Source organism: Oncorhynchus gorbuscha, unplaced genomic scaffold (assembly GCF_021184085.1).
Source record: "Oncorhynchus gorbuscha isolate QuinsamMale2020 ecotype Even-year unplaced genomic scaffold, OgorEven_v1.0 Un_scaffold_1424, whole genome shotgun sequence".
Lineage (NCBI taxonomy): Eukaryota > Metazoa > Chordata > Actinopteri > Salmoniformes > Salmonidae > Oncorhynchus > Oncorhynchus gorbuscha.
The window spans coordinates 54,224-65,000 of record NW_025746207.1 but is presented as its reverse complement, the minus strand read 5'-3'; the positions used below and the strand labels follow the sequence as shown (position 1 = coordinate 65,000).

Here is a 10,777-nt window from a genome sequence, read left to right as displayed (position 1 = left end):
TTGTGAGGGTTCCTGTCTGATAATATTGTGAGGGTTCCTGTCTGATAATATTGTGGGGGTTCCTGTCTGATAATATTGTGGGGGTTCCTGTCTGATAATATTGTGGGGGTTCCTGTCTGATAATATTGTGAGGGTTCCTGTCTGATAATATTGTGAGGGTTCCTGTCTGATAATATTGTGAGGGTTCCTGTCTGATAATATTGTGAGGGTTCCTGTCTGATAATATTGTGAGGGTTCCTGTCTGATAATATGCCTGTCTGATAATATGTGAGGGTAGATGTGCCTCCTGTCTGATAATATTGTGAGGGTTCCTGCCTGATAATATTGTGAGGGTGACTGATAATATTGTGAGGGTTCCTGTCTGATAATATTGTGAGGGTTCCTGTCTGATAATATTGTGAGGGTTCCTGTCTGATAATATTGTGAGGGTGACTGATAATATTGTGAGGGTTCCTGTCTGATAATATTGTGAGGGTTCCTGTCTGATAATATTGTGAGGGTTCCTGTCTGATAATATTGTGAGGGTTCCTGTCTGATAATATTGTGGGGGTTCCTGTCTGATAATATTGTGGGGGTTCCTGTCTGATAATATTGTGGGGGTTCCTGTCTGATAATATTGTGGGGGTTCCTGTCTGATAATATTGTGGGGGTTCCTGTCTGATAATATTGTGGGGGTTCCTGTCTGATAATATTGTGGGGGTGTCTGATAATATTGTGAGGGTGTCTGATAATATTGTGGGGGTTCCTATCTGATAATATTGTGAGGGTTCCTATCTGATAATATTGTGAGGGTTCCTGTCTGATAATATTGTGGGGGTTCCTGTCTGATAATATTGTGAGGGTTCCTGTCTGATAATATTGTGAGGGTGTCTGATAATATTGTGGGGGTTCCTATCTGATAATATTGTGAGGGTTCCTATCTGATAATATTGTGAGGGTTCCTGTCTGATAATATTGTGGGGGTTCCTGTCTGATAATATTGTGAGGGTTCCTGTCTGATAATATTGTGGGGGTTCCTGTCTGATAATATTGTGAGGGTTCCTGTCTGATAATATTGTGGGGGTTCCTGTCTGATAATATTGTGGGGGTTCCTGTCTGATAATATTGTGGGGGTGTTTTCCAGATTTGGGTCGTTCCAGAGAGCTGCAGTTTGTGTTTGTTGACAACAACGTCCACCTCAAAGGCCTTCCTTCATACCTGTACAACAAGGTGATTGGCTGCAGCGGGTAAGGACAGCCCCTAACCCTTATATCTGTACAAGGTGATTGGCTGCAGTGGATAAGGACAGCCCCTAACCCTTATATCTGTACAAGGTGATTGGCTGCAGTGGATAAGGACAGCCCCTAACCCTTATATCTGTACAAGGTGATTGGCTGCAGTGGATAAGGACAGCCCCTAACCCTTATATCTGTACAAGGTGATTGGCTGCAGCGGTAAGGACAGCCCCTAACCCTTATATCTGTACAAGGTGATTGGCTGCAGCGGATAAGGACAGCCCCTAACCCTTATATCTGTACAAGGTGATTGGCTGCAGTGGATAAGGACAGCCCCTAACCCTTATATCTGTACAAGGTGATTGGCTGCAGCGATAAGGACAGCCCCTAACCCTTATATCTGTACAAGGTGATTGGCTGCAGCGGATAAGGACAGCCCCTAACCCTTATATCTGTACAAGGTGATTGGCTGCAGCGATAAGGAAAGCCCCTAACCCTTATATCTGTACAAGGTGATTGGCTGCAGCTGATAAGGACAGCCCCTAACCCTTATATCTGTACAAGGTGATTGGCTGCAGCGATAAGGACAGCCCCTAACCCTTATATCTGTACAAGGTGATTGGCCGCAGCGGATAAGGACAGCCCCTAACCCTTATATCTGTACAAGGTGATTGGCTGCAGCGATAAGGAAAGCCCCTAACCCTTATATCTGTACAAGGTGATTGGCTGCAGTGGATAAGGACAGCCCCTAACCCTTATATCTGTACAAGGTGATTGGCTGCAGCTGATAAGGACAGCCCCTAACCCTTATATCTGTACAAGGTGATTGGCTGCAGCGGATAAGGACAGCCCCTAACCCTTATATCTGTACAAGGTGATTGGCTGCAGCGGATAAGGACAGCCCCTAACCCTTATATCTGTACAAGGTGATTGGCTGCAGCGATAAGGACAGCCCCTAACCCTTATATCTGTACAAGGTGATTGGCTGCAGCTGATAAGGACAGCCCCTAACCCTTATATTGCTTACTGACCTTTTTCTTAATTGGATAAATCTATGTCTGTTAATGTATTATAGCAGAATCTGGATTTGAGTCTCAGACATTGACATCTGTCTGTCCAACCTGTCTGTCTGTTTCTCTGTCTCTGTCTCTCTCCAGGTGTGGTCTGTCTAACCTGTCTGTCTCTCTCTCTCCCTGTCTCTCTCCAGGTGTGGTCTGTCTAACCTGTCTGTCTGTTTCTCTGTCTGTCTGTCTTTTTGTCTCTCTCCAGGTGTGGTCTGTCTAACCTGTCTGTCTGTCTCTCTCCCTGTCTCTCTCCAGGTGTGGTCTGTCTAACCTGTCTGTCTGTTTCTCTGTCTGTCTGTCTCTCTCCAGGTGTGGTCTGTCTAACCTGTCTGTCTGTTTTTCTCTGTCTGTCTCTCTCTCCTGTCTCTCTCCAGGTGTGGTCTGCCAGGGCAGGTGTCTGACCGGGTGCCCCAGCCTCTGTCTCTGTCTCTGGGAGATGTGTCTCTCCCTTTGCCTGCTGAGGTGAAAGCTATAGGCTCAGAGACGGAGCGAGTGGGCCCCCTGGAGGAGCTCGCCATGAGGGCCCTGCACAGCATGTACGGGCGACAGCCAATCAGAGGTGAGGAGAGACACTGATACAGCTACACACACAGATCCTCTTGGGTCTTCTGATATTTCAGGACATGAAGGGTCCTTTAGTTCATCCCACCATAGAGACATGAGGTGTCCTTTAGTTCATCCCACCATAGAGACATGAGGTGTCCTTTAATTCATCCCACCATAGAGACATGAGGTGTCCTTTAGTTCATCCCACCATAGAGACATGAGGTGTCCTTTAATTCATCCCACCATAGAGACATGAGGTGTCCTTTAGTTCATCCCACCATAGAGACATGAGGTGTCCTTTAATTCATCCCACCATAGAGACATGAGGTGTCCTTTAATTCATCCCACCATAGAGACATGAGGTGTCCTTTAATTCATCCCACCATAGAGACATGAGGTGTCCTTTAATTCATCCCACCATAGAGATGCTGTACAGATGGGAGAATAATAATAATAGGGGTCTTAGCACCGAGCCTGGGGGAACGCCAAATTCAGCTACGGAACATTTGAAGCATTCTAATATGACATTGAGCAGATTCCATCCTGATGGGGATGAATGTGAAGACAATGAAGAGTTCATCAGCTCTGGGATAATATAGAATATGGTCTCTGCCCCAAATGGCTCCCTATTTCCTATATAGTGGACTGCTTTTTAGAGAATAGGGTGCCATTTGGGGGGAGACACATAGTACTTTCACACTCAGAAATGATACATGACACATTGAAATTATGCTCATATCGGAATCGGATACATGGAGCAAGATCACACGGCCGTCCGGAACAGCTTGTGCTCTCATGCATGATTCAGTGTTGCCTCAAAGCGAGCACAGAAGGCATTTAGTTAGTTTGGTAGTTTTGCGTCACTGGGCAGCTCTTGGCTGGGTTTCCCTTTGTAATCCATGATAGTTTGCCACCCCTGCAACATCCAACAAGCATCAATGCCGGTATAGTAGGATTCCATCCTAGTCCAGTATCGACACTTTACTGTATTGATGGTTCGTCGGAGGGCATAGTGGGATTTCCTATAAGTGTCCAGATTTGTGTCCTGCTCCTTTAAAGTGTCAGCTCTAGCCTTTAGCTCAGTGTGGATGTTGCTTTGTAATCCATGGCTTCTGGTTATCCCCTCCGGCGCCATTCTTTCATATCACTGCAACCCCAGGCATCCTGCTGTGGTCTGTCACTAACCCCCAGGCATCCTGCTGTGGTCTGTCACTAACCCCCAGGCATCCTGCTGCTGTGGTCTGTCACTAACCCCCAGGCATCCTGCTGTGGTCTGTCACTAACCCCCAGGCATCCTGCTGTGGTCTGTCACTATCCCCCAGGCATCCTGCTGTGGTCTGTCACTAACCCCCAGGCATCCTGCTGTGGTCTGTCACTAACCCCCAGGCATCCTGCTGTGGTCTGTCACTAACCCCCAGGCATCCTGCTGTGGTCTGTCACTATCCTGCTACTGCTGTGGTCCCCCCCAGGCATCCTGCTGTGGTCTGTCACTAACCCCCAGGCATCCTGCTGTGGTCTGTCACTAACCCCCAGGCATCCTGCTGTGGTCTGTCACTAACCCCCAGGCATCCTGCTGTGGTCTGTCACTAACCCCCAGGCATCCTGCTACTGCTGTGGTCTGTCACTAACCCCCAGGCATCCTGCTGTGGTCTGTCACTAACCCCCAGGCATCCTGCTGTGGTCTGTCACTAACCCCCAGGCATCCAGCTACTGCTGTGGTCTGTCACTAACCCCCAGGCATCCAGCTACTGCTGTGGTCTGTCACTAACCCCCAGGCATCCAGCTACTGCTGTGGTCTGTCACTAACCCCCAGGCATCCTGCTGTGGTCTGTCACTAACCCCCAGGCATCCTGCTACTGCTGTGGTCTGTCACTAACCCCCAGGCATCCAGCTACTGCTGTGGTCTGTCACTAACCCCCAGGCATCCAGCTACTGCTGTGGTCTGTCACTAACCCCCAGGCATCCAGCTACTGCTGTGGTCTGTCACTAACCCCCAGGCATCCTGCTGTGGTCTGTCACTAACCCCCATCCTGCTGTGGCATCCTGCTGTGGTCTGTCACTAACCCCCAGGCATCCTGCTCTGTCACTGGCATGCTGTCTGTCACTAACCCCCAGGCATCCTGCTGTGGTCTGTCACTAACCCCCAGGCATCCAGCTACTGCTGTGGTCTGTCACTAACCCCCAGGCATCCTGCTGTGGTCTGTCACTAACCCCCAGGCATCCTGCTGTGGTCTGTCACTAACCCCCAGGCATCCTGCTGTGGTCTGTCACTAACCCCCAGGCATCCTGCTGTGGTCTGTCACTAACCCCCAGGCATCCTGCTACTGCTGTGGTCTGTCACTAACCCCCAGGCATCCTGCTGTGGTCTGTCACTAACCCCCAGGCATCCTGCTGTGGTCTGTCACTAACCCCCAGGCATCCTGCTGTGGTCTGTCACTAACCCCCAGGCATCCTGCTGTGGTCTGTCACTAACCCCCAGGCATCCTGACTGCTGTGGTCTGTCACAACAATGCCACTGTCATTCTTTTTTCACTAAACATCCTTAAGGTTAAACCCCCAGGCATCCCTGTCAGTCCCCTGGTGGTTAAAGAGCTACTATGGTCTGTCAGGGCACCCTGGTCATACTGATGTGGTGGTTATAGAGAATGGTAGGACCCCTGGTCATAATGATGTGGTGGTTATAGAGAATGGTCTGTCAGGCATCCCTACTGGTCATAACCCCCAGGCATGATGTGGTGGTTATAGAGAATGATGTGGGACCCCCCAGGCATGGTCATAATGATGGCATCCTGGTGGTTATAGAGGCATGCTACTGTGTGGTCTGTCAGGCATCCTGCTGGTCATAATGATGTGCTGTGGTTATAGAGAATCCTGCTGTGGTCTGACCCCCCAGGCATCCTGGTCATAATGATCCTGCTGTGGTTATAGAGAATGGTGGGACCCCCAGGCATGGTCATAATGATGTAGTGGTTATAGAGAATGGTGGGACCCCAACTGGTCATGGTTAAAGAGAATGATGTCATAATGATGGTTATAGAGAATGGTGGGACCCCTGGTCATAATGATGTAGTGGTTATAGAGAATGGTGGGACCCCTGGTCATAATGATGTGGTGGTTATAGAGAATGGTGGGACCCCTGGTCATAATGATGTAACATTAAATCTCCCTCTGTCCCAGGTGGTTATAGAGAATGGTGGGACCCCTGGTCATAATGATGTGGTGGTTATAGAGAATGGTGGGACCCCTGGTCATAATGATGTGGTGGTTATAGAGAATGGTGGACCCCTGGTCATAATGATGTGGTGGTTAAAGAGAATGGTAGGACCCCTGGTCATAATGATGTGGTGGTTATAGAGAATGGTGGGACCCCTGGTCATAATGATGTGGTGGTTATAGAGAATGGTGGGACCCCTGGTCATAATGAGGTGGTGGTCATAATGATGTGGTGGTTATAGAGAATGGTGGGACCCCTGGTCATAATGATGTGGTGGTTATAGAGAATGGTAGGACCCCTGGTCATAATGATGTCCCTCCCTCTGTCCCAATGATGTGGTGGTTATAGAGAATGGTAGGACCCCATAATGATGTCATTATGAGAATGGTGGACCCCTGGTCATAATGATGTCACATTAAATCTCCCTCTGTCCCAGGTGGTTAAAGAGAATGGTAGGACCCCTGGTCATAATGATGTGGTGGTGGTCATGGTCAAATGATGATGTCCCAGGTGGTTATAGAGAATGGTAGGACCCCTGGTCATAATGATGTGGTGGTTATAGAGAATGGTAGGACCCCTGGTCATAATGATGTGGTGGTTATAGAGAATGGTAGGACCCCTGGTCATAATGATGTGGTGGTTATAGAGAATGGTAGGACCCCTGGTCATAATGATGTGGTGGTTATAGAGAATGGTAGGACCCCTGGTCATAATGATGTGGTGGTTATAGAGAATGGTAGGACCCCTGGTCATAATGATGTCACATTAAATCTCCCTCTGTCCCAGGTGGTTAAAGAGAACCTTAATGGAGAAATAGAGGAAAATCAGTCAATATATTCCTCCTCTTTTCATCCTCTCTCTCTCTCCCTGTCGGTCTCTCAGAGCGGAGTCTGCTGCCGCCCTTCCTGTTACCCAGAAGCCTTCTGGACCTGCTCCAATGCCCCCTGGGACATTGTCACCGCTGCAGTCAGCCCATGTTTACCATCATCTACCCCAAACTGTTCCCTCTCAGAGAGACCGCTCTGGCTGGGGTACACCGCAGGTAGCTAACCCTGACCCCAACCACACCTGACCCCAAACTAACGACCCCACCCCTGAAACCTGAATGACCCCACCCCTGAAACTAACGACCCTTGACCCCAACTGACCCCAACCACCCCTGACCCCTAACCACCCCTGACCCCTAACCACCCCTGACCCCTAACCACCCCTGACCCTAAACCTGGAGGTCTCATAGGACCACTACTTTACTCCAGTCCCCTCTAATAGTCCCTCTCCTCTCTCTCTGCCCTACCCTGCTCTCCCTCTCTTCAATCTCTCTGCTCTTTCCTCTCTGTCTCTCTCTCTCTCTCTCTGTCTCTGTCTCTCTGTCTCTCTCTCTCTGTCTCTCTCTCTCTCTCTCTCTCTCTCTCTCTCTCTGTCTCTGTCTCTCTCTCTCTCTCTCTCTCTCTCTGTCTCTCTCTCTCTCTCTCTCTCTGTCTCTCTGTCTCTCTCTCTGTCTCTCTCTGTCTCTCTCTCTGTCTCTCTGTCTCTCTCTCTGTCTCTCTGTCTCTCTCTGTGTCTCTCTCTCTCCTCTTTCCTCTCTCTGTCTCTGTCTCTCTCTCTCTCTCTCTCTCTCTCTCTCTCTCTCTCTCTCTCTCTCTCTCTGTCTCTCTCTCTGTCTCTCTGTCTCTCTCTCTGTCTCTCTCTCTCTGTCTCTCTGTCTCTCTCTCTCTCTCTCTCTCTCTCTCTCTCTCTCTCTCTCTCTCTCTCTCTCTCTCTGTCTCTCTCTGTCTCTCTCTTTCTCTCTCTCTCTCTCTCTAGAACCACAGTGAGTTTCGTGGCCTACTGCTGTTCCAGTCAGTGTGTTCAGACATTTGATCTGCAGCAATGACATCATGGTGCCTCCACCTCTTCCTCTCCCCTTCGGTCATCATCTCCTCCTCTGGTCTCCTGAATGAAGGACTGTGGGAGTCCTGAACATCTCAGGAGGACATGCATAGCCTCTGGACTGGTGGACTGAGAACCACAGTGAGTTTCAGGAGGACATGCTGTTCCAGTCTGTGGACATTTGGATCTGAGGAATGACATCATGGTCTCAGGAGGACATCATCTCCTCTGGACTGGTGGACATGAGGAGTCCTGAACATCTCAGGAGGACATGCATAGCCTCTGGACTGGTGGACATGAGGAACTGACCATCTCAGGAGGACATGCAGAGCCTCTGGACTGGTGGACATGAGGAACTGAAGGTCTCAGGAGGACATGCATAGCCTCTGGACTGGTGGACATGAGGAACTGAAGGTGTCAGGAGGACATGCAGAGCCTCTGGACTGGTGGACATGAGGAACTGAAGGTCTCAGGAGGACATGCATAGCCTCTGGACTGGTGGACATGAGGAACTGACCATCTCAGGAGGACATGCAGAGCCTCTGGACTGGTGGACATGAGGAACTGAAGGTCTCAGGAGGACATGCAGAGCCTCTGGACTGGTGGACATGAGGAACTGACCATCTCAGGAGGACATGCAGAGCCTCTGGACTGGTGGACATGAGGAACTGAAGGTGTCAGGAGGACATGCAGAGCCTCTGGACTGGTGGACATGAGGAACTGACCATCTCAGGAGGACATGCAGCGCCTCTGGACTGGTGGACATGAGGAACTGAAGGTCTCAGGAGGACATGCAGAGCCTCTGGACTGGTGGACATGAGGAACTGAAGGTCTCAGGAGGACATGCAGAGCCTCTGGACTGGTGGACATGAGGAACTGAAGGTGTCAGGAGGACATGCAGAGCCTCTGGACTGGTGGACATGAGGAACTGACCATCTCAGGAGGACATGCAGCGCCTCTGGACTGGTGGACATGAGGAACTGACCATCTCAGGTGGACATGCAGAGCCTCAGCAGCCTGTGACCAGTCCAGCAGTCTGTAATGGACATGGACGGTCCAATTGAAAGACGGATAATATTGGTATTAATAATTCACATCTTGACATATTATCTACTGTCCAACGACTAACATCTCTTAATACAGCATCATTCTACTAATGGTTTGTTTCTGGTTTCAGTTTGTTCCTGCAACAACTCAGACTGTGTCGGTATTTACTGGTGTGAACTAGCTGCTCTGTTCACCCGCCAAACGTTCACCTGACAGACGCATCACAATAACAAGAAGTGCCGAGTGTTTTTGTCTTTGTAGAGGAGAATCTATTCTGATCATTTCTATAGATTTTTACATGACACTGGTTGATAAAGTGTTTGAAGAATGTCACTTCGGCCGTATCGCATGATATTAGTTCTAAACCTGTTCTAAATATGTAATACTGGTAGGTGTGTTGCCCCCCACTCCAGCCTGAAGGACTTTCACAAGATAATAGACACATTAGTTATTGGGCGTTTATTTTCCTGTAGACACATCAGACTCTCATACCTCTGACAAGTTTTATAAACTTTACAAAATTGGTCTTTGAGGGTAAACTATTTTTTTGTTTGCAAAAAAAGGTTAACTTCTGAAACAGTCTGGTAACCTGAATGTTTATGAAGGATTTAAAACAATTTCCATTCAGTTTGATTGTGACTCAAAGCAACGCTTTGGTTCTTTAGCTGAAAACCAAAGGAACTGAAGCTCATAACAGAAGTGTTTGGGCCCTACCGGACCAGACTTGCCGCCTGTAGGTCCAGGCAGCAGACTCTCTGTCTTGGCTAGACGGACTGAGAGACTGGGATAGGAGACAGCAGACTCTGTCTTGGCTAGACGGACTGAGAGACTGGGATAGGAGGCAGCAGACTCTCTGTCTTGGCTAGACGGACTGAGAGACTGGGATAGAAGGCAGCAGACTCTCTGTCTTGGCTAGACGGACTGAGAGACTGGGATAGGAGGCAGCAGACTCTCTGTCTTGGCTAGACGGACTGAGAGACTGGGATAGGAGGCAGCAGACTCTGTCTTGGCTAGACGGACTGAGAGACTGGGATAGGAGGCAGCAGACTCTCTGTCTTGGCTAGACGGACTGAGAGACTGGGATAGGAGGCAGCAGACTCTCTGTCTTGGCTAGACGGACTGAGAGACTGGGATAGAAGGCAGCAGACTCTCTGTCTTGGCTAGACGGACTGAGAGACTGGGATAGGAGGCAGCAGACTCTCTGTCTTGGCTAGACGGACTGAGAGACTGGGATAGGAGGCAGCAGGCTCTCTGTCTTGGCTAGACGGACTGAGAGACTGGGATAGAAGGCAGCAGACTCTCTGTCTTGGCTAGACGGACTGAGAGACTGGGATAGAAGGCAGCAGACTCTCTGTCTTGGCTAGACGGACTGAGAGACTGGGATAGGAGGCAGCAGACTCTCTGTCTTGGCTAGACGGACTGAGAGACTGGGATAGAAGGCAGCAGGCTCTCTGTCTTGGCTAGACGGACTGAGAGACTGGGATAGGAGGCAGCAGACTCTCTGTCTTGGCCAGACGGACTGAGAGACTGGGATAGGAGGCAGCAGACTCTCTGTCTTGGCTAGACGGACTGAGAGACTGGGATAGGAGGCAGCAGACTCTCTGTCTTGGCTAGACGGACTGAGAGACTGGGATAGAGGCAGCAGACTCTCTGTCTTGGCTAGACGGACTGAGAGACTGGGATAGGAGACAGCCCATATTAACATGTGTAGAATGTAACCCAGAGACGCCAGGGTTCTGTCGAGGGTTGAGACCCCGCCAGGGTTCTGTCGAGGGTTGAGACCACGCCAGGGTTCTGTCGAGGGTTGAGACCCCGCCAGGGTT

At 49.7% G+C, this 10,777-nt stretch overlaps 1 protein-coding gene across 3 annotated transcripts in view; it reads left to right on the top strand.

Annotated features, from left to right (window-relative positions):
• The window catches only part of lrrc28 (leucine rich repeat containing 28), a 24,559-nt gene extending 15,495 nt beyond the window's left edge, over nt 1-9,064 (top strand). For all 3 annotated transcript variants that reach the window (XM_046337470.1, XM_046337469.1, XM_046337468.1), the window contains 5 exons: nt 1,124-1,226; nt 2,653-2,837; nt 6,921-7,080; nt 7,842-7,999; nt 8,166-9,064. In XM_046337470.1, the coding sequence (XP_046193426.1) occupies nt 1,124-1,226; nt 2,653-2,837; nt 6,921-7,080; nt 7,842-7,911 (518 nt within the window). In that variant the 3' untranslated portion in view covers nt 7,912-7,999; nt 8,166-9,064. The remainder of the gene's footprint in view (nt 1-1,123; nt 1,227-2,652; nt 2,838-6,920; nt 7,081-7,841; nt 8,000-8,165) is intronic.
• The last annotated feature ends 1,713 nt before the right edge of the window (nt 9,065-10,777 follow it).